The sequence below is a fragment of the Cupressus sempervirens genome, chromosome 4 (genome assembly GCF_028749045.1).
Source record: "Cupressus sempervirens isolate cs-2001-9-10 chromosome 4, ASM2874904v1, whole genome shotgun sequence".
NCBI lineage: Eukaryota > Viridiplantae > Streptophyta > Pinopsida > Cupressales > Cupressaceae > Cupressus > Cupressus sempervirens.
Window position 1 is genome coordinate 596,626,233 of NC_143121.1, and position 26,538 is coordinate 596,652,770.

General features: G+C 35.4%; 1 protein-coding gene across 3 annotated transcripts in view; it reads left to right on the forward strand.

The window, feature by feature from the left end:
• Window positions 1-26,538, forward strand: part of LOC149562621 (folate-sensitive fragile site protein) — a 171,672-nt gene that overhangs the window by 16,887 nt on the left and 128,247 nt on the right. For all 3 annotated transcript variants that reach the window (XM_089826097.1, XM_089826096.1, XM_089826098.1), the window contains exon 3: window positions 14,289-14,370. In XM_089826097.1, the coding sequence (XP_089682223.1) occupies window positions 14,289-14,370 (82 nt within the window). The remainder of the gene's footprint in view (window positions 1-14,288; window positions 14,371-26,538) is intronic.

The following is a 26,538-nucleotide window of genomic DNA, read 5'->3' on the forward strand; positions in this document are numbered from 1 at the left end:
GGCATCAAATTGAAATTCGGTGAACCTATAAAATATGAATAAAATTCGCTCAAATTCGTATGGCAGCAATTTTGTTGTTGTTTTGCGGAAAAGATATGTTATTGCTGCGCTTTGCAGAATAATGGCCTTCGTTTGCTGAAAAACACATGAAACTAAAAGATGGTTAGGGCAACAAAACTGTCACGACATAGAAGATGCATGCATCCGATCATATTTGAGATTTTGAAGCATCTGATTGGTGTTTACGTCATCCAAAGGGTGAACACTGAAACCATTTTGCTCAACCTTACTGTTCCTGCTTGCAATCTTGCCTAGCTCTCGACAGCCATCCATGCTTTGTTTTAATTATTTTCATTTTATGTTTAGGTTTCAAGCTCCCGACGCCCATCTCCATGGTAAGTTTAGAATGATTTTCATTTTAGGTTTTAGGTTTAAGTTTATAAATTTTTTCTCTGTCTTTTGTAATAGCAAAAATATTATTTTAACTTTTAACATTTTATAACTTTATTATAATGTATGTTAATTTTTTATATTTTTTAGGAAGACATTTATATTTATCATATATGTTTTATTTATTTTTATTAGAAAAATATTAATGATTTGTATATATATTTATGATTACTAATATATATATATATATTTATGATTATTAATATTTTTATTATTTTATTAGTAAATATGGTTAAGTTCTTTGAATGAAACTCATAAACATTCAATAATAAATAGTGTATACATTTGTTTTGGAAAATTATATAAGGTGAATTTAATGTCGATTTTTTTCCGATTTTTTTTTGCCTCGTCGAATTTCATCCGAACTCCATTGTCGTTTTTCTCCAACTTGAACTCGAACTCAAAATCGAACCTTGTGACTTAGACCATAAATAATCTCTGGATTGTATATCTTAGACTCTTTCTATCCAATGAAATATCAGTGTACTTGCAGTCACATGGTTTTCTATCTATTGTTTGTGTGTTTACTCGTATGGTGTTTGTGGTATTATACTGCTGAAATTATCCTAGCTATAAAGAATGTTTGGATCTGATGTAATAAGTATACATTCATGAACTTGATATTGTAGCTTGAAAAAAATTAGTGGAAGTATATATTTTAGAGCAGTTTGGAGTTTCAAGCAACTGTCTCAAGTTTTCTAGTAGAAATTATCAACTCAATAAAAAGTTTTATAATCTGAAGATCAGCCTTATTGAGTATGAAACAACAGTTTACAATAGCTTTAGCCAAATTTTGGTTGCCATGGATACAATTTCTACATGATGAGGACAATTAGATGTTCTGAAGGAAGATCGATTTTTAGTTTGTAAGGTAACTGTGATTGTAAGAAGAATGATGAGGTGGTAACAAAGGGTTTCAGGTTCCAACCCAATGCTGCGCTTAGTGACCATAAACAACCTCTGGATTGTATATTGTAGACTCTTGCTTACTTGAAGTTGCATGGCTTTCTATATATTGTGTGTGTTTTCTTGTATGGCGTTTGTGGTATTATACTGCTGAAACTATCCTAGCTAGAAAGAACGTTTGTATCTGATGTCATATGTATACATTCATGAACTTGATATTGCAGCTTGAAAAAAATAGTGTCAGCATCTATATTATAGCAGCGCAGAGTTTCAAGCAACTATCTCAGAGTTTTGTAGTTATAGAATCTGAAGATCAGTCCTATTGAGGATGAAGCAACAGTAGCTTTAGCCAAATTAGATGCTCTGAAGGAAGTTCCATTTTTAGTAGCTGTGATTGTAAAGAAGGATTTTGAGCCAATTGTTTATGCCAAAAGGAAGAACTGGTGAAATCAGTTTCAGAACTTCAATAGAGAAGAAGATGAACCTGAGACACTTCTTGGCTTCAATGTGTCTAGATTTAGTAGGAAGTGAGGATAAGATACAAATGTGTATTTGTTTAAACTAGGAATACTATTGAGAATAAATATACATTGCTTAAAGAGTGGCTTCACAATTTAGGTAAATGCTATTTGATGGAAAATAGTGAAGTCAGAAGATTAGATGTGTATATGCCCATGGCCAAGTCACAATAGTGAGCAACACCTATGTTAGGAACGCTTGAGTTTGTGTAACTTTCTTTAATAGTTCTAATAACTTCCACTTGAGCTGCTTAGATGTCATACACCCTCTAATGAATACTTGAATGTTTGTAGGAATGCTGAATTTTTGAGAAGAGTGGTCATCAGGTTTATGAATTATATTGGATTATAAAAATAAAAGATTCACCATGTATGTTATAGCGTGTTATGAGTTAAATGAAGCATTGGCGTGCTGCTGACCAAATCTAGGAGTCATAATGGAAGGAAACCTATTAAATTTTTGATAACATGTGGTTGGTATCAGAAATTTAGGCAGAATTTTATGCGTTGGAGTGCTTCTATATTCCACACACATTGTTCAATTATAGATTACACATGCCAATTTAAAATGGTTCTTCCATATTATAGGAAAATTATAACGATTCCCTTACATGATGGGACAACAAAATAACCAAACTCTAAGTTACCATTTCAGGTGTGAGAATCCTGTGCAGAGATGCACAATTTTTTTGGGGGGTTTTGGACATGTTTGGATGGGTTTATATATGTGTGTTTGTGTGTGTGCGCGCGCGCGCACAAGAAATTTACAAAATTAAATCATTTGATTGTATGAACAAATAACCAAACTCTAAGTTACTGATTCAGGTGCAAGAATCTTGTGTGGGGATGTACAATTTTTTTGGGGGTTTGGACATGTTTGGATGGGTTTATATGTGTGTGTGTGCAAGAAATTTACAAAATTAAATCTTTTGATTGTATGAATACTTCATCATTGATTAAGATAAATATTAAATGCCAATTGGTAGCTCACAAATATTCAAATTGGAATAACTAATAAGCCATCATATACGCCTATGTTCACAATTTTAATGCAAATCAGAAAATCATCACAATGGCAAAATCAAATTTTAGTTCATGATTCAATGTTTACAACAAGTTGAAATGAAAAGTTAGTGAATGGCCTCTCTATTAGGGTCATTTTAGGGTTTAGAAGCAAAAAAAAAAAACCTAAAAAAGGTAATTTGCACATGTTTTTTGTTTATTAAGTTGAAAACCATCAGTTTGATTAGTCCTGCATGCACCTAGGAGGCACATCACAGGGTTGTGGATGCGTTGGAACACATTCAAGATTCTAATGCAAATCAGAAAATCATTGCAATGGCAAAATCAAATTTTAGTTCATTATTCAATGTTTACAACAAATTGAAATGAAAAAATAGTGAATGGCCTCTCTATTAAGCCTGTTTTAGGGTTTAGAGGCCAAAAAAAGGTAATCTGCTCATGTTTTTAGTTGAAAAAACATCAGTTTTGACGTTTTCTAGCGATTTGGGTCCTGGATGCTTGAGGATGCATCTTGGATGCACCCAGGAGGCACATCACAGTGCTGCGAATGCATTGTGGATGTGTTGGAACACATCTACAGGGCATCCACAACCCTGTGATGCGCTTCTTGGGTGCATCCAGAGTGTAATAGCATCTGCATCCTGCCTCGACAAGCACCTGCATCTGCCTTTAGGCCTGCCAGGAGAGAATCAGTAACTAAGACCAAACTATAACAAATATACATGTAAATAAACTAAGTTGCCAGTTTAGATTTTGGTTCGGATGCGGGTTTGACATTCGGCCAATTGGTTTTTGGCTGGGTTCGGGTTCATTTTGGGTTTGTCAATATATGATTTTTTTAATATACACACACACACACAAAAAGAGCATCAAAGATGATTGAAAATGAAATTGTCAGGTTAGTAAGAACAAAGTTTTATATTAATAGTATTTTTGTTTAGTGCCCACAAAATTATTAACATATCTTTAGTATGTAGCAGATGCTTGCATACAATTGCAAGTGCATTTTGGATATACGCATCAACAATTAAAATTTGGTAAACTGAATTTTCATCATATATGAGGATCACAAACATTGAATATTAAATACTGACAATTGAATGCTATTATTTCTATTCGTAATTTGATTTCACCAATAATTAATCTAAACTCTTGTCGTCTTTTGGTCTTCTAGTCCCTTCTCATATATTCACGATAAACATATTAAGGGACCTCAATAGATGAAGCAATGATATCTCTAACACTTGATGGTTATCTAAAACACCCAATTGTGTTGATGATGCCTTTCATGTCTCCAACAACCTATTGTTTTTTTCTATATCACTTTGGCATGCCTTTTAAGAAGCGTTGAGACGTGTCTGCTCTAGGAAGTGTCAAAACTTGTCTATTTCTGTAAAAATGATCTCTAATAACCTAGGAAGCATTGAGCATCCATGAAGAGATTTTTCTTCACTGCCCTCACTTTTCCTCAATGTCGTGATTTTCAGCATTGAATGAGTGACTTGAATGCAAAATCGTGTATTGTTGAGAGCAAATGTCGTGTATCGTTCAGAAATTAGAATACAAGTGTCATGTGTCGTGTTTCAGGAAAGACGAAAAACAATATCAAAAAATAGTAATGAAGACAAAACCGATGCACAGAATGGCCCAAATTCGCCCAAACAAAACCAAATTCAATTCCAACTTGCTGGAGAAGTTAAAAAGTTGGTCAAATTTGATTGACATTCGCCTAGGGTCCTACATTGCGAGTTGGCAACGAATTACTCCAACATTAAACGATTTTGGGCTGAATTCACACCGCATCCGATTTTCGACCGAATCAACTTGCGAATTCCATGGTTGACCAACGAATATGGTAACTTAGTAAATAAACAATCTCGTAAGCAAACTAACAAATAATTTTCCGTGTATCTTATAATTCTATCCAACCTATTACAAGATATTCTAATACTAATAACTATTGGTGTTAGAAATTTATAATACTAACAAGCTTGTGAACTCTAACAATAGTTTCCCAACAGCCTCCGTAGTGTGAGCATGGGGAGACTGACCATCATGTGAATCAGAAACACAATTGTATGCCTACACATACTTTTAGGTCAGCATTCTGCTATCTAGATCTTGGTTTACATGATCATTTACATATTCAAAGTTATCTCACTTTCACTTCTAGTGAAGTAATCACTACCCGATTACACTTCCAAGAAGCCGACAATTAGAGGACCTTTGTTAGGTGCTACCCTATACATCTTGCTTACAATAGCGATGGTGTCTATATTCTTTTCTTTTTGCAAACTTTAATACTTTCAATTGCAGTAAGCCCTATTCTTGTGGCTCATGATCTTGATTTAAAGGAAAGACACCTCATAAACCTTTCGTGGTTTTCACTAACCAGGACATGAACAAGAACAAACTCTTTTGTTCACCTTGCCTTTTTTGATTACTACTAACTTTTTCAAGATCCATGCAATGCATTATACTAGTATTTTATTGATTACAATTTTTTACACTTTAAGGATACATAAGGACATAACACACATGAATAGGGATAGTCACTGTTGTTGGTCATGCCACTCAAATCTTTAATTATCACACAACAGAAAACAAAATTCTGCCAAAGCTTATAAGCAACCCTTTTGTTGGTGAGTGACAAAAGGACATTGATTGTCCTCTTTCCTTTGTTGCCTCCTATCTCCAAGTGGGATTTCTATTCTTCGATGTTGGTAGCTTACACATCAGCTTAGCCCACAGATCATTGTTCTTGTAAACTCAATGACCAAATCCGAACTTTTTCTTTTCTTCCTATTTTTGACACTTCATTAACTCTAGAATGCTATTTACTATTAAAATTTCCTTTAGCATACTAAGGACAACCTCATTTGCCCCTCCATGTAGTTACAAAGCACGAATTGCTCCAGCAAGTGCCATGTACATAGTTGTAGAGTTGAAAATTGCATACCCCTTTGCAATTTTACCTACAATTAGAAAACAACCTATGGAACGAAAAAACAACTAATTAAGCCTTTTGGCCCAGACAGTGTCCTATCTATGGGTCAATTGAAAAACAATACTGGAATGACTAGACAAAATACTGGGCTGCAGGAAGTTGACCAAAATGGTGTTGACCTTCCCTTCCTTGTTTCTCGCGAGGGCTTATAATTATCCATGGCCTTGACCTCCTTCCCTAGATGGATTTATTGTCAAGAGATCCAACTCTATATCCATATAGAAGAGAACTTGACTATAGAGAGTTCCTGATATAGAGAGAGATAGGGGCCCTCTGCAAGCAGGCAGATGAACCCTTTGTAGCCACTTCAGTGTCCATTCCCATAGTATCTGAGTAGGCTCATTTCAGCCCTTGCATTAGCCTTTTTCTCTCTAAGGATACTCAAGGGTACCTTTTAGCAGCTATCTTTTAGTATCACTTTTACATTAAGTCCATGTTGCCTTTGCCACCAATCGTTTTCTAGTGCAATCTGTATGAATACTAGCACTCTGAGTGGACATTTGTGCGCTGTGCATGATTACATGACAATGTTGGTTCTAAGCATTTTGACACTAATCACCTACCTTGGTTGATGAAATGGCTTGGAATCTTCTAGAATGGATGAAATGTCTTTTTCCTTCCTCTTCTCTCTTTTTAAATGGATCTTTTTACCTCATTCAAGATATATTACATTCTCTTTTTTTCTCTCATTCACTGCAACAATCTCTAACTTGTTATAGTAATTTATATAGCTCTCTCTCTCTTGGCTTTGTCAAGCCTATCTGATAACATCTCTCTATTTGTCGTGTCTTTGAGCATCCTAGGATTCATCACATCCCCTATCTATCAAACATTTATCGTTCATTTATCTTTTGATCTATCTATCTATCTAGTTGCTGTGGAGGTGGAAACACCAAAATAGCGACTTGACTAAGGCAAGTCTACAAACAGCCCCAAACATTTTTCCTCTTGCGTGTGTGTGTAGGTTTATTAGAAAAATTCAAATGCAAGAGGGTTTGCTTATGCTCCATTCTTTTCATTTCTGTTTGTTATTTAAAACCTTTTTTTATGTTTTTTAGTTTTTTGGTGTTACAGGCTATTTAGTTGTGGACTCCGTTTTTTGCTAGATTTTGTGTCTTCTATTTTGGTCTATATGAGACTAGAACATGCCGCACAAATGTTTGCGCTGCACTGGCCTCCTTAGTCGAGGCACTTAGATTTGGGCCAAGAAGTCCTTGTCATCTGTACTTTTTCATTTCTATTGTTCATTATTTTTCTTCATCTATAATTAGATATCTATACTAGTTTATCTAGTTGGAGGTATCTGAATACGTGTTGTGAAACTGGCCCTCAAAGGGACATGGTTTCCTTTTTGTAGGGTCAGATTGATTTTATCTTAAGATACAATATATATATATAATACATATGTTATATTGTGATTTATATTGTTAATATATATTAACTAATAATGATTAATCATAGAGACATGTCTCTTCATAAGACATGTCTCTTCATAAGACATGTCTCTTGTGTCTCCTACTCATATTTATAAGAGTTTGGGATCTGCATTTGAAAAATATCAATTATAACGACAATATTATTACATTTGCAGGGATCCAAACCATTAACATGGTATCAGAGCCAAACTGCAAATGTAGAAAAGGAGATAGAAAAGGGCAGGAGAAAGATTAAGAAGAAACTAAGGGAACATAGACTACTCCCGAATTAGACGGGAATGGAAAGGGCATCGTTGTAGGAATTCCTTATTCCGTCATTATTTGTGCATGTTTTGGCTGAAGTAATCATGTTGTTGTCAATACATCGCATCAGATATGTACACAAAATGAAACAAGTTTGAAACTTGCTTTAACAGGCACACACCCAGACAGGTAGATACTTTTCTGTTATCGGGCTTACACCCTAGCAGGTTAATATCTCTTGAAACGTATTGATTGTTTTGACACATGGATATTTTGAAATAAGTGGAGCATGAAGATATCTTCTCGTACTGAATATGTTTGCATGTTATTCAATATATCAAATAATGACACAAGTGTGAAACTCTAATGCAATGACAGAATAAGGAATTGTCTTATAATGTAAAGAATTGAAAAGAAGAGAAGTGTATTAGGTGTATATATTGTTTTTCTATTACGTGTTGGGCTGACAAATAAGTAACAGGATTATCTGGAAAGGAATGGAACTATTTTATCTGACACGTCATAGGAAATGAGGTGTGGAGTAAGAGGATAAAAGGTATATTATTTGTTTATTTGGAAGAATTAAAGTTGCATCAGATGGTTGAAGCACAGGGTTGTTCTATGATAAAGGAAATCAAGATAATCTAATCGTATGATTCACAGAGGCTATATGCATTTGTCTTAAAGACTGAAACAAAAAGAGTGTGGATGGATACCATCACATGAAGTTGTGAACAAAGAATGCAGATGGGTATAATCATATGGAATTATTTTCTACAAAATCATCCTGTTTATGAAAGCCATAAGCGACAAAAAGTTTAGGAGCCTCTCAAAGTTCCTTTCTCACAGCATGGTTACAAGTCATGACAGAACTGTACCATTAAAGAGTTGATGTGGAAGTCTTTCTTTGATTGCTTTGCATTGTCAAGCTTACTGAGATTGATGAGGCAGATCTTAATGTAGTTAAATGCTTACCTATTGTGGACAGGAATCATGTTTGTGAAGTTACATTTGAGCATTAAGGAAGAAATCTGGCCTAAGCCTATTGTGTGGTATAGTATAGTTCTGGGAGAAATACAAGCAAAGGCTGAACAAATCTTAATAACACATAAGGTCTACAGTGATGCAACAACATAAGAAAGGAACAAACATACGACAAAGAACGATAATCAAATAATAAAAGATGATTAGATTGTCATCAACAAAGGAGGACATCGAGCATAGACGCTCTTCGCAGAACGAATGGGAAGGAAATATATAGACAGTCAAACGTAGATAGAAATTTCATTCTTGAAGTTCAATGCAACATCAAATACTATGTAGTACCCAACTCCGAAGAAGTCAATGTGGCCAACATGCTATCGAATGTCGATGCAATAGACCTTGCGAGATACGAGCATATTACATAACGAAGGATTTGTTCAAACACACATTAGCTAGATGTAGAGCCGAGGGATACACGAGTCAAAGATATTATCCAGAATAGACAAATTATGATTCTAAGAGTGTGAATACTATGAAAATGTGATCATCATCAAGATAGCAGTGACAGGTAAACCGATATGTTTGAGGAACAATGAAGAAATAATAATGATACCTAGTCACAACTATTGAGTGGTATAGTTAACAATATCTTTTGGAGGGAACTGTCCATGATAGTGGTCCTGTGGAGGCATACGAAGCACCAAATAGACAGCATGTAAGACATTGTTCATTTTTCATAGCATCATAAAGCGACATATACATGTATTTATATCAGAGGGAATTTATATACTGGGCTTTAGCACAACAACAAATCTTTCGGAATAAAGAAATATGAGTGTTCTTCATATCACAGGAGCTGACAGATTACATTCTTGTATGTATATGTTGGATAACCTCAATAAACTCGTATTGATCTTTGTATCATCAAGAAAACCACCATACTAACCGCTACACACAACTGGAATCATTGGTGATATTCTAAGCACTGCTATTAAAGGAACTGAAAAGAAGGATTACAGCAGGAGTTCTATGCATTCATGGAGTTCTATGCAGAAACTCTTATTCAATATCTACGTTGTAATTTAATTCTCTGACATGCAGAAACACTTTCTCTAAGTCAAGTCCTCAGTCAAAGCTCAACAATTCACTAAATTAAATGAAAACCAATTGCCATTGGGATGATACATCTAATTATAGAAATGATGAAAAAGATATTCCACATCCTTACAACCCTCACAAACAAAAAAATAAAAAATAAAAATGTGTGTCTTAAACAAGACAAGTTGAGAAATAAATACTATGAAGAAAATGATGTGTAGGGATCTTGGGGAACAAAAATTGATTGAAATTGCCAAAGAATATGCTCTTGATCTTTGAATGGAGGTCAAAATAGATCTCTTTGCATTCTTACTAGCAGCATATTGATTTGCCCATCATTAGAGTCACCTAATCCACTACAGGCATCATTGGATGAAGAAAGAATAAGTTAGAACTTGAGTAGCAGAGGGAGAGTGCAAGCTCATGTAGTAATGTAACTGCTAAAACTCCATGTTTTGGTTATCATTAGAGTCAATACTTCAAAATGGAATTAGATTAGAATCAACACCTCAAAATGAAATGAGTGAGAATTTTACATTGTGGGGGCGGGGGATAATAACCAATGTTTCATTCCCACTTTAATAACAAATGTTTCATTCCTACCATCTTTAGAGGGGAGATGTGTCATTCCCAAATAATCTAAGAAGGCAACTTCTTAATTCTTATGTGCAGATAAGTATTCTTCTCTTTTACATTCATCTACTTATTGTAGTCTCTCTCGTATTTGTAATTGTATACACACTAGAAGAGTTATTTGCCTTGATCTCTTCCTTTATGTATGAGGATGCTCTTGTAGGAAAAGAAAGTTGGTATTTTACACATGCTACCAAATTTTGTGTAGAATGATAGTAGCAAGACCCTGATGATCAAGATGGATAAAATGAGGCTTTTGAAGCAAACATCTTAAATCATTAAGATTATGAGATTCTTCTACATTAAGAGGGAGTATAACACTTCTTCGAAGGCAACACATGAACTTAGTAGATTGATACTTAGAGGGAGTCTAGAAATACTTGTGTGATTGCATAATTTTGATGGGCCTACTCTTAAATACATTATGAGGAAGTATTGACTTATCACTAGAAAATCAAAAGATTGATATCAGATTCTGAGTGAGTTTGACTGGCATCTTTGGGTGAAGAGAGCTTCTAAGGAAGTAACTAGAGGACCTAACTTCTTAGGGTCGATGTTCAAAGGGAGAATTTCGAGGTGCAATCCTTTGTGGATGATATCTTCTCTATGGGGAGAAGTTCTAAGTGAAATTCTTGTAATGTGCTCTCCTCTATGAGAGAGAAGTTTGAGGTGAAATCCCTTGTTCCACCCTCTAGTACCAGCTATGGGGGGTCCACCCTTTGGCTTGGTTAATGGTGGATATCATGTGAGTTATTACATGATGCTGTTGTGATTATGTCATGAAAGGTGACAATCTTTCATTGATGTATATATTTAGAGGGGGGCTATTGAAAGGTGACGATCTTATCAATAGCTGGACTTGTTATCATAATAGACTACATTAAGTTGCTGTCTTGGAGTGTCGAAAGTTATGATAACAAATAGAAGGTAACTATTGTAAGGTGACAGTCTTATCAATAGTTGACCTATCTCCTAACACCAAAATGTGTTGGAGCAAGTGTTATCTTGGTTCTTCAGGCCGGATTTTGCCTTACACCTTGATAACCAACTTATCATGGTTTTTCGAGCCAGGTTTTCCCAGACACCTTGATAATCAATCATCATGGTTCTTCGGGTTGGATTTTGCCGGACATCATGAAAATCAATTTGTTATGGTTCTTTGGGCTGGATCTTGCCGGACGCCATAACTTAAAGCTATCTTAGGCCACACTTAAGGTGGTGTTCAAATCTTTTATCATAATTGCTTTGATTCTCTCCTTGTTAAAGAGGTAGTTTTGAATTGAAGCAAATTTCATATGTAATATATGTTAATATATATGTGTGTGTTGATGGATTTATGTTGATATTCGTAAATATGTCATTTTAGGAATATCACTTTGAGATGATATATCTCCATATGCTTGAGAGCATATTGTGCTCCATAACAAATCCTCCCTTGCTAAGAGGGAGTGTTAAGATTATAGCTACAGTCGGATTGATTTAATCTTAAGATACAATGTTGATATATATACTACATATATATAATAATATTAATATATATATTATATTATGTATAAATATATAATGATATATATAATATTATATATATTTAATATATTATACATATATATTATGTATAATACATATGTTACATTGTGATCTATATTGTTAATATATATTAATTAATAATGATTACTCATAGAGACATGCAAATATAAGATTTTGGGATCTGCATTTGAAAAATATCAATTATAATGGCAATATTTATTACGATAATAGATAATTGTCTATTATTAGTTAATGGTAATCTATTGTAAATATCTAGTTAGCTTTAAGTTAGCTTTCACTTATTTAGCTTTCTCTGTTAGAATAGAATGTTTCTATTCTTTATGATCGTTTCCTAAGGAAACATCGTTTTATTCTTTTGTATATAATGACCTTTTGGTCTTTGTAAATAACAAGCAAATATTTTTCAATTACTTCTGTAATATGGTATTAGAGCTAATACTTTAATTTTTTTTGAAAATAATTATAATTTCTTGGTTGAAATTATCTGCCTTTTATTTTCGAAATTACTTACATGCATATTTGCTTCCAACTCTCTCTGTAATCCGACTAGGGTTTCCATTCTGAGAGATTTGAATCCACCGACTTCTGGTTCGGTTCTGCAACCCATTTTTGTCCAGATACATTTGTTTTTTCTAAACATTTCTGCCATTTTTTGTGGTTTTTTGCAGCAGGGCCGTTTTGTTCAAAACCCTAATTTTTGGGTTCGGAAATTTTTTCCAATTGTAGATTTTTGGTGGGTTTTTCAAGAGCTCAATTGGGTTGTCATCAGATTTTTTTGGGTGCTTCAATTTTCGTGCTTTAATTTTCGAGCCAGCCAATCCAGAAACTAACAACATATTCTTTTTGGATTTTTTGAACTCTCTTTTGGACCACCCTTCAATTTTTTTGGGTCTCTACTTTTTGAGGGTTGCATGTGCTAGTTTACCATGCAAAGTCTCGTGTTTTGCCTCCCTTAGAAATTCTGATGGGTTTTCATATTTTTTTTCTCAAAAAATAAATTTCTAATGGGTTTTCATTTTTTTCCCCTTAAAATTTTTTCTTATAGGTTTCTATAAATTTTCCCTTAAAAATTTCTGATTTTGTAATTCGCAAAGTTGTGTGGGATTCTTTTGTGGGTTTGTAATTTTTTAGGAAAAAATTATATGTTGGGTTTTACCGTCTTTCCTAAAAAATGAAGTTTTGTAATGTTTTTATTGATTTTTCACCTCAAAAATCATGTTGGTTTTTGATTGATTTTTCACCCCAAAAATCATGGCCTTTGCGGTTTGTTTTGGAACATTATTCTCATTTGCAAAGTTTTGGAGCATTATCCAAAGTACCATCAATAGTCTTCTTAGTAGACATCCTTTGCTCTAGATTTAGAAGGCTCCTGGAAGAAGAACATTCAATGCAACTATTGCCACAAGTTTGGTCACACGAAGGTTAAATGTTATCATCTAGGTTTGGCCACAATCTAGGTTATGCAGGCAGATTCACATCATGTTAGAGTGTTTCTTGGAGTAACGTACTCCCACTTAGGATTATTTGTTTGCTAGGTATCTCTTAGATTTTGTATTGGCAACCCATGGTTCTCCTTGCTTTCTGGATTCTTTGATGACTGATAACAGTTTTTCTCTTTAAGTCTTGGTCTCCAGCCATGATCTCCATTCATCCTCCTCCTATTTGATTCTGTTGAATTGTTTATTTGCATTACATCCTGTTGTATAGAGTTAATCCAATCTGGGTTTATCCTATTCAGTTAGAATCTTTTATTCTTTTAGCTTAAGTTACATTTTTGGCTTTTGAGTTCCTTTTTTACTGCTCTTGCTGATGGAACTTGTATACTACGTTGGTCATTTTGGGTCATCAATATAGTTTCTTTTTTGAACTCTATATCCGAGTAGCTTGATTTCTACATAACCTAAACATTAGTATTGATGAAGTGAATTCTAGTTGTATCTTTGCTATGTAGCATGTATGCTTGGTTCAATATTCCTCCTAATTCTTATTTTGAGGTCTTGCGAAGGTCACTTTTGCTTTGCTAGTTGCACTCATATTATATATATCATCTAGTTGGTTTCTAAAAGCAAAATTGACTGAGCTTCCTAGAATTCACAACTGAAACATATGACTAGTTCACAATATGTCAATATTAGTTTTAGTGTTCAGAAAATGAGGTGTTGCTAGGTTATTCAATGATCAAAGGATTCATAAGATGGATACACACAGCTTCTGGTTAAGAATGACTTGATATGAGTTTATAGTCTGTTTTGACATACTCCAATGAGTATTTTGAATAAATTTTTACTTTTCCATCATGATAACGAGTCTCTTTCCACTTGGTTAACTTTCTGCAATAGTTTTCTTATGGAAGAGTGATCAAGATTGTGTATCATTTTTATTAGGTTGCTGAAATAAAAAATCCAGCCTAAAGCACATAATTTTCTTCTGCTTTTTGTTCAGTTCGGTTTTATGGAAAACATACGAGTGGAGAAGAGAAGCTCTCTGTTAAAACAGACCAAGATACACTTAGAGAAGCATACAGGTTGGGCACTTACATTTTTTCTGAATTAAAAAGTGATTTTACATACCTGTGTGTATGTTGTAGATAAACATTGTGCTCATATTAAATTTTTTATGACTCATTCAGTATGGTATAGGTCAAATCTGTTAAGGACATGCCTAAATTATGGTGGCATGTAGCCAGATTTCTTTACCATTACACTTGCATAAATTACCTAAATTTTGGAACAGTCTCAAAAGTCCTATCATAATAGCAAATTATTATGTTTTTTAAGCCAGTAGCTAATATTTCAGTAAAATAGGCTATAGTTATCAAATTTCTGCCATTACACGAACAGTCTCAAAAGTCTTATCATAATAGCAAATTATTATGTTTTTTAAGCCAGTAGCTAATATTTCAGTAAAATAGGCTATAGTTATCAAATTTCTGCTGCCATCAAGGAGTTGGTGTGATATTTTAGAACTATAAATATAATATCTCATTTAAAAAATTTGTTATCTTATTTCTAGTTGAATATTTAGAAGTTATCTACATTGAAAAGGTGAGTCATCATACAATCATTTTGAGTTTGTTCTCTCTCTCTCTCTCTCTCTCACACACACACACACACACACACTCACTCACTCTCTATTATATGCAAACATAATTATTTAAGATAATTATAATTATTGAATATTAAATAGAAATTGAATGCCTATTTCCAGCAAAGTCAAAGCTTGATAAATCAGAAAACAATTGGTTTGCCTATTAAATTGATTTAATATTTAGATGTTTTTGGCTTCAATAAGGCACATTGCATTTTTTTCTATGTCTGCAAGGAAAAATGTAAGGAGTCTGATTTTATCTTAATGTTTTAAAATTCGGTAATAATCAGCATGACGCAGAAGGCCTCCATTGAATATATAGAATTATAAGCTGCATTGTGAAGGAAATAATGGTGTATAATTAAAAGAAGTGGCTATTTTTTAAGTCAGAATTTGGAACCAAATCTGCAAGATGAGATGAGATGAGATTGAAACCTAGTATTCAAGCCAGTTGGGTAGCATGGTATTGTTGCTAACTCATTTATATGAAAAGCCTTAATTTTAAATAGCAGCAATGCTTGGATGTTCAAGAATGATCATATTTAGGAAATCAGTTGTGAAATTTGTAAGTAATAATTAAGGCTGGTTTCAGTGTTTAAGTGTCTTGTATAGTTTAAAACTCAAAGAATGCATTTTGACAGGCATAAAGATGTCGTGAAGCTGTTTCAAGTTGGCATACATTTTGGAGAAGATTTTGGTCATAGTTTTGAGTTTCCATAATTGCATCCATTATGGATGTTCCTCTATAGTATCTGATTGTATACAAGTTTGAATTTTTTTGGGATAAAACTAGGTGATTGTTGTTACCATATTTTTAGATTTTAGTGATGCTTCAGGAAAGTTCTTGACAAGCAGAAACATGTTTTGTCTCTTTTCAAATCTGATAAGTTTCAGCTCTTACAAGGGACACCTATCACACATTAGCCTTCATTTTTGTATGTATTTGTAGCCACGTCATAGATATCTTATGTTTTCATCTTCTCTAAAATTAAAATATACGTTACTTTATCCATATGGTTTAACTTTATGCTGCCATTAGGATGCAGTAGATGTTACATCGGTTGTAACTTGGCACTTGAAGGATCATGAAATATATAAAGTGACAATTACTTTTTGTTTCAAGTGTAGGTAGGTGCAAAAATTTGACTTTGTTTGGATTCCCATATATAGCTTGATTAGGATGTGTTGGAGATTAAACTGATATTAGAGTATAGTCAATATCTATTCTGCCAATGATAAGAATTCAACTGTTTCATCGTTGATAGAAGCAGAGTGCAAAGTAAAATTATATTATTTGGCGACAAAGAAAGAAAATGGCACTGTTGTATACTAATTCTAGAAACATAATTTTTTTGGCTAAGAATCCAGAAGTTAATGTAAGAAACAAATACTATGGTATGCAGTTCCTCTGTGTTAGGGAATTGGTGCCATTGTTTGTAGTTTATCTATTTGTAAGATTGAAGACCAAGCGAAAGATATTTTTCACCAAAGCCTTTAAGAGAGATGTTTCAGAAGCTTGGAGATGTTTAAAGGAAAAATGCTCAAGAGGGAGTGTTGCATACATTTGAGAAATGTGATTATTTTTGGGTCTTATGTCTGTGTTGATCCTATATGACTATCTGCTTTAAATGTCATTAGGATTCATTGACATGCCATTATAATGTGAAAACTAAATTGGAGTTATTAGTTACCTGCACATGAGAGAATTTACAGCTTCATGTAGAGAAATTTAAGGAGTCATTGTTGTATACAATGTGTCATATGAAGGTTTTTATATATGCATATTGTATGGTATATGATAGATGAAGAAAATGACACAAAACCATGGAACTTGTTTACCATTTGAAGCTGTATGGCTTATATTATCATTGGGATGTAGATCTAGGATGTATGTTACAACATTTTTTCTGTAGGAGTATACCACCCTTCAAATATACAGACATAATGTCCTCTGACTAAAAGGAGAATCAGATGACTGGACATGAGAGTCCATGTTAGTGTCCTTTGCAAATCTTGATGTTCATTAGCCGATAGGCTATTTTTTCTGGAAAAGACTTACCATTGGGATCCTCGTGTCTCACACACTATTTTTCTAGCTTTGTTATCGCTAAAGTTTATATGATAAAGTTTTGTCAGTTTCGATCTAGGCGTAATTTTGTGATGTTCCCTTGGTTAAGATCATTGATAGAATTCCCACCACGACGTCTCTCAAATAAATGGCGTCCACCGTCATTGCAAAATGTACCACGTTCAAATCGCAAAGCTCCTCTTCTTCATCTTTTCCATGATTTTCCAAGGACATCATCGCCATTTTAGGTGATGTTGTAATGGCACATTCTTTATCGTCATGAAATGTCAGAACTTCACATAAAGATTCAAATATCTTCCTAGAAAATGTAGCTGTTCTCGTACCATGCTGGGAAGCTTGCTAAACCCTAGAATACTTGTTGAAAAATCACCATTTATATTGATCTCCCAGACGATTCTCGCCATGGCACTCATCTGAAACACCAACAAACTGCTCATCAACTGAAGATCACAAGTAGGCCGCTCGCTTGAGATGAAACCTCAAACATTTTCACCTTTGAGTTCAATCCAATACATCTAGAGTTTGGACCATAGGATGCCTATATTGTCTAAAGATATACTATTGCTACTCCTTTAGTCCTAGAAGGCAAATAGCTTCCGCCCTTGCCAAAAAACACAAAACATTTTACAGAAAAGAACACCAAAATCTGCAGATCATCATTGTCGTTGATAGAAAACAGGGATTGTAGTGTGTTAACAGATTGTAGTGCGTCGCTTGAGAGTTCTATTTTGTGGATGACATTGCAACGGAGGTTAACACTAACCATTGGGGTAATATGTTGTTGGGGTGGGTACTTTTGACACCACGGAAACCATTGCTGCCACAAATGACTCTGTGATTTTGAATGCCTAAGCCCCTACTCATTTGCCCTCTTGAGGGACATTTCTACCGCAGCTTCACAAAATGCTCACAACATTAGGCAATTTGATGGATGCAACAATTATAGGGGTGACCTTAGGGTACACACATGACATGTCGATGCTTTTAGTGAGACCAAACAGAGCAATGATGCTCTCACCCTCACCATTTCCTCCCTCTTTGCTAACGTATATTAAAAGCTATTTCATAGGAATACCCTTCCTAAAACCTTGGATTTTGAGCTATGGCTAGTGGCCTTTTTTTAGCAAATTTCTGAATGGGAACTAGGGTTTCCAAATTTAATAGGTTGTGTTGATGCAATGGATTTGACAAAGAAGTGAATTTGATTTGAAATTGGATCCAGCCTGAAAAAAGCACCAGTTCAATCAGAGATTATTGGAGGCATTGACGTTCATGGATTGATTGTCTATGCACATTTCAAATATACCTAACATGGTCTGGAAAATAATAAATTTCTCTAGAATCTTGAATAGATTTGGTCTTTCAAAAATTGATAAATGTGTTAACGCTCAATAGATTTTATGTTTTGAAAGTTGAAAATTTGTGTTTTGAAAGTTAGAAAATCAGCTCAATTGTTTACATTGTACAAGACTGAAGAAATTGATGTTGGAGAAATTGAAATCATGTGGATTAATAGAGTTGAAGATGATCTTTTGAAAATGTTTGTAGAGAATTGTATGTGCTATTATTATGAACCCAACATTGGATGTCTTATGGACCTAAGATGGAATTATCTTCCCATTTTTTTTTCTCTTTTTTTGGTGGTTATCTTCTATCAATTAGTTGCATAGAGAATCTATTCTTAAATTATTGTGACAACTTAAAAATAATAAAAGATATATAAAAATATTCTTTATGATTTCTTGTTTCCTTGTGCTTTACACTTTGATATGGGGTCACACCCCAATATGGGGTCTCACTCATTACATTTCAGTAGTAGTTTTTCAATCTATTAAAATATTTTCTGGTTGAAGTTTAACTTATATTCTTTTATTCACGAACATTTTAAATATAATATGGGTTTCAATAATAAATTTGTCTAGAATATTGAATAGGAATTGTGTTTTGAAGCTGGGAAAAACAGAGTGAAATTGATATCTATTAAATCATATTTCTAATTATGTTAATTATACTTTTATAAAATTTGAAAGTTGTGTAATTATGTAAATTATATTTTACAATTATGTTAAATGTTTTTTTTTTTTTCCGATGGAGGTTAGCTTTTTCACCTAGCCTCTTTAGTTAAGAACTAAGGACTAAGGGGTATCCATTCCGCCAAATTCGCCCGGGGCATGATCTTGACCTCATCCCTTTTAGATGTCGGGGGCCTTGCACTCGACAAGACTTGATCCTTGGTGGGCTCCTTGTGAACCTTTCAACTTCACCAGTAGACCAAGGGACCTTTGACATTATGTTAATTTTGGGATAAAGGTAAAACCAGGTTTTATAGGGACCTAAAACCCAAAGTTTTAAAACAAAAGGGTAAAATAAGTTGAAAAGTCCCTACGAATATCTATGGTGATAATAAAAAGAAATATTAAATATGACCAGCACCCTAAACCAGCAAACAACAAAACTATCTAATACAAAACAACAAAAACAAGTATGTAAGCTCTCTAAGAGCTTTGATTGCTTGGATCTTAGTGACCTCTTGGACTCCCTCAGTGGTCTTGGAACCAGTCACAATCCTCTTTTTGTTGAGTCTTCCCCGAGTCCTTTTGCCTGCACCTTGGATGTCCTTCTCTTCTCCAGTGATATCAATTTTTAGCTCAACCCCTTCTTGCTCTTGATTTAACATTCCGGACCAGCAAATGGATCTTTTTGTCACTATCATTCATAGCCCTTTTTACCTCACCCAGCTTGACAGTAACAGTTTCCTCCTTTTTGTTCCACACTTCTTTTTGGAGGTCCCTTTATAACTCATTGACCGACATCTTAAGGGAAATAATTTCATTGTGCACTGACGAACCATAGGCATTAACGGATTCCATTTTAGCTTTGATTTTCTTTGCACCAGCCGGGGAATGAGCCAAAATCTCCTCTGTACCCCTCTTGTTTTTGTCAGTCGGGATATCTTCGGATTCAAAGGCAGAATAACCCACAATATTCTCAATCACTTTGTCCACTTCCTTGCTTGGGCTGATATCGCACAATCCCTGAGTAATATGAGCCAAATTCTCCAACTTCATCTCCTCCTTGGTTTTATGTTTTTTCGTTGACGGGGCATTATCTTCTTCCTTGGTCTCCATACCCTCCTTAGTTCCTTCCCAAAAATGCACCAAAACCCTCTCATCATTCAACTCCTCAGACGCTGAATCCTCCTCCTCCCCACTTCTAGTATCATCGTCACTTTCAATCACAATCTTTTTCTTGCTTGAAACAAGGGTTTATGCCTTAATCGCAAGGGAGCTCTGTTTCTCTTCTTTCCTAATCTTTAGGCTAGGGGATGGGTTATAGGCCGTATTGTTGTTCGCAATTAGGAAAATAAGGCCCCTATGCACTACATGGCAGGAAGCCTTCTTATGATTAATTAAACTATGATGCAAAGACCTCAGGATGTAGTAGGGGAAATTTATCTTATCATAATACCAAAAATGATTTAAAAAAACAAAGTTAAAGCAATGAACCCTTTTCTTCCTTCCATCCAAGGTCAGATAGGTTCTAACACAACTAAGCACCGAGCGCCAAATAGGTTTAATCTGCTTATTAGAAAAGAAATTTCCTACCTTGATGAGCGCTTTCTTCGCATTCGCTTCCTTCGGAAAGTTACTGAGATCTTCCTTGGTGATTTTCGTCTCCATGAAGAATTGGGTGCCCTTATTCGGAAGACCTGAAATCTTAGAAATGAACTGTGCATTGAGTGGAAATGAAATACCATACATGGTGGCCGAATAGTTTTTCCATCCTTTAAAAAACTCAAGGGTAGCTTCAGGCTCAAAGCCATGGAGGTGCTCCATACACATAGTCAAACCCTCCTTCACAAGTTATTCCCAGACCTGTGGGACATTCTTTCATTTCGAGAAATTAGTGGACTCTTGTCTTTTTGGGTCTCCTTCCATTTTTCTCCTCGACTCTCTACTATTTTTAGAATTCATTTCCTTAGAACAATGAATAGAATGAACACTAAAAACGAAAGAAGTCACAATGACCCAAAAAAGGTGCCAAGCTTTCACTGTATAAGCTTTTTTAATGATGCATAATTTATTAATGTTCTCCCTTAAAGTATTCATAATTGCTATTTAGCTTCCTAATACCTCTGCGTGTCCTATCCATCATAACCCTTTCGTTTATGAGTGGATCTTTCACAAGATCTTCTTGCCATCAAACGATCCTGTTAGCGCGTACACCTCTATTGGTGGTTTGCTTCCCTATAGGCATGGGTGATGATGACCCTTTCAAATGTGTCCATTATTCTCCATGTTTCTCTTATAGTATTTTCAACGATCCATGTCATTTGCCTTTTCTTATTCAAAATATCAATTATATTTTCTGAATCCCCTTCAAGACAAAGAGATGTACATTTAGTTTTTTTTGCAAGAGTAACCACTTGAAGGGCCCCACAAGCTTTAGCCATGTGACTAGTTTGGATTCGAAGCAAGCATGCCAATGCATCAATACAGTTGCCACTTGCATCTTTGAGAATCACCCCACAACCCGCTTCCCTTAGGTTGCCTTTACCAGCCCCGTCGAAATCAACCTTATACCAGCCTTCGGGTGGACTTAGCTAGACAACACACTCTCTCTCTCTCTCTCACACACACACACAGACCTTTTTGCTATTAATATTGAAGTTTGAGAGGAGAGCAGCTCCAGGATTAAAGCCCTCCGTGTTTGTCACAATTTTCTTTACTTGCATCACATTCTCCCTTATTCCCCATATATCTTTATTTGCAGTAACCCAAACAAGGGCTTCCCTATCCCTAAACACCTGACCATTGCTCTCCTTCCTTAGTACCAACAAACGTACAAAGGTATAATTTTCCATACCATTTTCAATTTCTCATTCTTAGCTAGGCAGGTCCATCGAGTAATAAAATCTTCCACACTTCCCGAGAAAAGCCAATTAAGATTCCATCTTGCAAGACAATGATTCCAGACTTCCCAAGCATTTTTACATCCAAAAAATAGATGAAAGATGGATTCCTGATGATTTTCGCAAACATCTATTCAACATGTTAAAACCTCTTTTATAGAGGTTATCCAAGGTGAGGATTTTGTTCTAGACCATATTCCAGTAGAGAATACCAATTTTAGGAGTTAAACCTTTTATCCAACATGATGCCCAAAAAGGAGTTTCCTCAATGGGGGTGATTGAGGACAAACCAGAGGCCACAGAGTAGACCCCATTTGGGTTGTTACCCCAAATAACCATATCTTCTTTCTCTTCAATCCTCCATGAATTCAGAGAAGTATGAATAAAATGAAGATCAACATGAGTGTTCTCTAAATTGACCCAATTTCCATTAATCCAGCAATCAACAACCTTCTCCCCATATATTATTTTAAATTGATCAATGATACTTAGATCCTCTATTTTGCTAGCAACATGAGCATTCATTAACCAATAGTCTTCCCAAAATCTAATTTTCCTCCCATTACCTAGCTTCCATCTGGCACCTTTATTGCATAAAATCTTAAAGTCCTGAATGGATCTCTAGATATAGGAGCCTCCATCAATATTAGGAGCATTTAAAAAATCTTCCAACGAGGGGCAAGTAGCAAGATACTTTCTTCTAAGGATAAGGTTCCACTCCTTTTCCTCAAAATAGATTCTCTATATTTGTTTAGCAAGAAGAGCCCTGTTCAGATTTTTAATCAATCTTAGACCCAGACCCCCTCTTCTTTTAGGTTTGCAAACATTCTCCTAGGTGATAAGAGGCATCCTTTTCCGCTCTTCCACCCTCGACCACAAGAAACTCTTTTGAATTCTTTCAATTTGCTCAGCATAATTACTTGGGATCTTGAACAAACTAAATGCATAGGTGGGAGGGTTTTGAAGGCTACTCTTTAGAAGATTTACCTTCCCAACCTGACTCAACAAGTTGCCTTTCCATCCTGCAAGCTTGCGGGAAAACTTATCCAACAGACCTTTCCAAAAGGTATCCGAAGGCTTAGAACAAAGAGGGAGACCCAAATAAACACCAGGCAGTGTGGATATGAGACAACCAAGAATCTGGGATATTCTATCATGTCTTTCCTGAGGGGTATTAAGAAAGAACAAAGAGTTCTTATCCCAGTTGATTAATTGATCAGTTGTTGAAGAGTAGATGTTTAACACCATCTTCAGACTTTTAGCCTCCTTAATTGAAGCCTCACCCATAATAATGGTGTTATCCACAGACTGCTCATGAGTACAAAATTGGTGGTGAGAAGATGGATTTAGGCCATGAATAGCACCATTGACCCCCACATTAGAAAGATACCTTCCCAAGCAATTAGCTAAAATGGCAAACAAGATGGGGGAGTTAGGATCACCTTTGATGAAGCCCTTTGTAAATATGGAAAAAATTAGTCGAAGCCCTATTTATCAGAATAGCCATAGTAGGAGTGGGAATAAGCTGGGTGCTTCTACCATTAAAACCAAAAGCTTTGAGAACTTTAATAAGACAGTCCCAATCAACCCTGTCATAAGCCTTAGACAAATCAAGCTTTATAAGAAAACCCTGTTTCTTGGACTTAATTAGGGAGTGAATGTTTTCATGACCACCATCATAGAATCCAGAATGTTCTGACCAGGGACAAACCCATTCTGCTGGATGGAAATAATAGTTGGAAGAATTTTCAGCAGCCTACAAGTCATATCTTTAGAAATGATCTTGTAAAAGGAATTACAAAGGCTTATACGTCTAAATCGATCCACTTGATCAGCACCAATCTTCGTATGGATGAAAGCAATAAAAGTAGAGTTGATTTCAGGAGAGAGTGAGGTCCAAAAAATTCCTTTACTGCATTGGAGATATCTTCACCCATAATAGGCCACATTTTCTGGAAAACAAACATAGGCAAACCATCTGAGCCTGGTGCTTTGTCTCCTTCAAAGGCCATTAACCACCTCAATTTCCTTAGAAGAAGGGATTGAGGTCAAATCTTTATTTAATCTTTTGCCTACCAGCTTGGGATATTCGACAGAAGTTTCTCCTGATTACCAGCATCTGGCATTTTGTCAACTGAGAGAAGAGAGGCAAAGTGTCTTTGCATCTCCAAAGATATCCCATCCTCATTAGATATTTTGCCTCTAGGGGTATTGAGGTAGGAGATGCGATTAGCAGCCCTATGCTTGAGAGTACAATTCATTTACAATTACAATTTCTTTCTAATGTTTTTGCTTATTTTTTGAATTTTTTTATATTGTATTTGAAAAACATTTCTCTTAATTTTAAAATTCTGATTTTTTTTACTATTATCTTTTGTTGGTAGAAATTATTTAATAAAGTCTAATAAGTTTAATATTAATTTTAAATACAAGATAGATTTTAAAAAAAAAAACTATTATCTTTTGTCGGTAGAAATGATTAAATAAAGTCTAATAAGTTTGATATTAATTTTAAATACAAGATAGATAAGATAAGATGAGATAAGATAAGATAATAAGATAATATTATTAATGTCCACGAAAAACCAACACAGTTTATGGGACTGAGCATACAAACAGAAGAGCCAGCCAAAGCAGAAGCACCAAACGGTGATTGAGAAGAAACAAAAGCAAGAGACAAACAAGAAGGAAGGACTAAGGGTCCTTCCTTGTCACAAAGAAATCAGTAATAGAGAGGTACACCCGTGAACGATCCATAGCCTTAGAATGCCGTGAAGAACCGCTATAGGACTGTCGTTGCCTAGAGAGACTGGTGCAATGTCTAACTGATCTGGCATGAGTAGTGGAAGGCCTTTTCAAACCCTGTGGAGGAGACAAGGGAGAGAAAAAGGTGGTAATAAGCTGATCTAAAGTACGCTCCTGAGGTATAAAAGACTGCAAGGTAATCTCTTGAAGATGGGTGGCCTCCTGAAGAGAAAGTGCAAGACACCGCTGATTAATATAGCTGAAGAACATTGAAAGAGAAGAACAGTCTCTGAAAAGGCAATAAAATCTCCCTTTGATCTCATAGTAAAGAGGACAATGAAATATGAAGTGGATCTCAGTCTCAACCTCCGCCAAAGTACATAACTGACATAACTGATCAGCTCGATCCATATGGTGGTCAGTCCAAGCCCTGAAGTGATGAGAACCCACTCTAAAAGAGCCTAAAGAAAATTGTAAGGCATGATTCCAGTGTCGATAGAGATAAGCGCGAACAACAATACCATCTTGAATATCAAGAAAATGCTCAGCATAGAAGGCCATCCTAGGTCGCAGACCCCCTGGGGGATTACTTTAGGTAGTGGTAATGTACTGTCTATAAATATCCTGTCTAACATGCTCATTCAACTCCTGACGTGAGGGGAGAAGATGAGCAGGAGCATCCAACAAAAACTAATGAGGAAGATGATTAGTCTCAATCCCGATTGAACCCAACAAAGAGGTGGCCTGAGCGTACCAACATCGAGACCTAGCAGAAGTGTTGGATCTCATAATCTCCATCAAAGAACAGTATGCCAGATAAGAGTATCTATGTCGTTCAACACGTCTCCATAAAACCACGAAGCCGATGAAGAAACCAAATAAAGTCAAAAATGACAACAAATTTGAGAGGATGAGCACCAAACTCAGTCAAGACAATGCTATGGGGGGTGAGTTTGTGACATCTAATGATACGTTGTAACAACAATGTCTGAACTTGCTCAATAGAAGCCCAATCAGAAGCAATAAGAGAAGGCCCCCAAACAACCAAATCATAGAGAACTATTGGACGAACCAAGGAGTCAAAAAGGGACAACTTGGATGAAATATCCTAAAAATTATGCCTGAAGCATTGTCTTTTTAGCAAAGCCAGGGAACCCATACCCTTACTAACTCTAGACTGAATAGCTGGTCTCAAGCTGAAGTGTGGTCCTGAGAACTTCACACCGAGATACATATAAGAGGGAGTAATCTCAACCTCCTATCCCTGAAAGAAGAAATAAAGATGAGAGGTCTTTAAACAGTTAAAGACCATAACCCGAGTCTTAGACAAATTGACCACAAGTTGCCACTAAACACAAAAAGAAGCAAGACCATCAAGGAGTCTCTGTAAGCTATCGGGAGAAGAGGCCAAGAGAACCACATCATCAACAAAGAGGAAAATGGAGATCAAGGCTTGATGCAAATGACACCCATCTCCCAGTTGAGAGGATTTCAAAAGGAAATCCTCCGACTCATCAATATACAAACTAAACAGTGTAGGAGAAAGAGAACAACCCTGCTTCACCCCAATGGTGCTCTGAATCGGATTAGAAAAGCCCTCCGGTCTCCTAAGCCTACCGGTTACCCTCTCATAAAGCCTCATAATAGTAGTCTGTAACATATCTGAGATCCCAATCTCGTGAAGCTGTTGAAATAAAGCCAACCTAGGAACAAAATCAAAAGCCTTACGAAAGTCCACAAAACAACAATAGACCTTCTGAGAGTGGTGTCTAGCCTCCCCAATGATAGTGCGTAGTGTAAAAACATGATCCATAGTCTGAAAGTTTGCCTGAAAACCAACCTTTCATTTAGCCCTACAA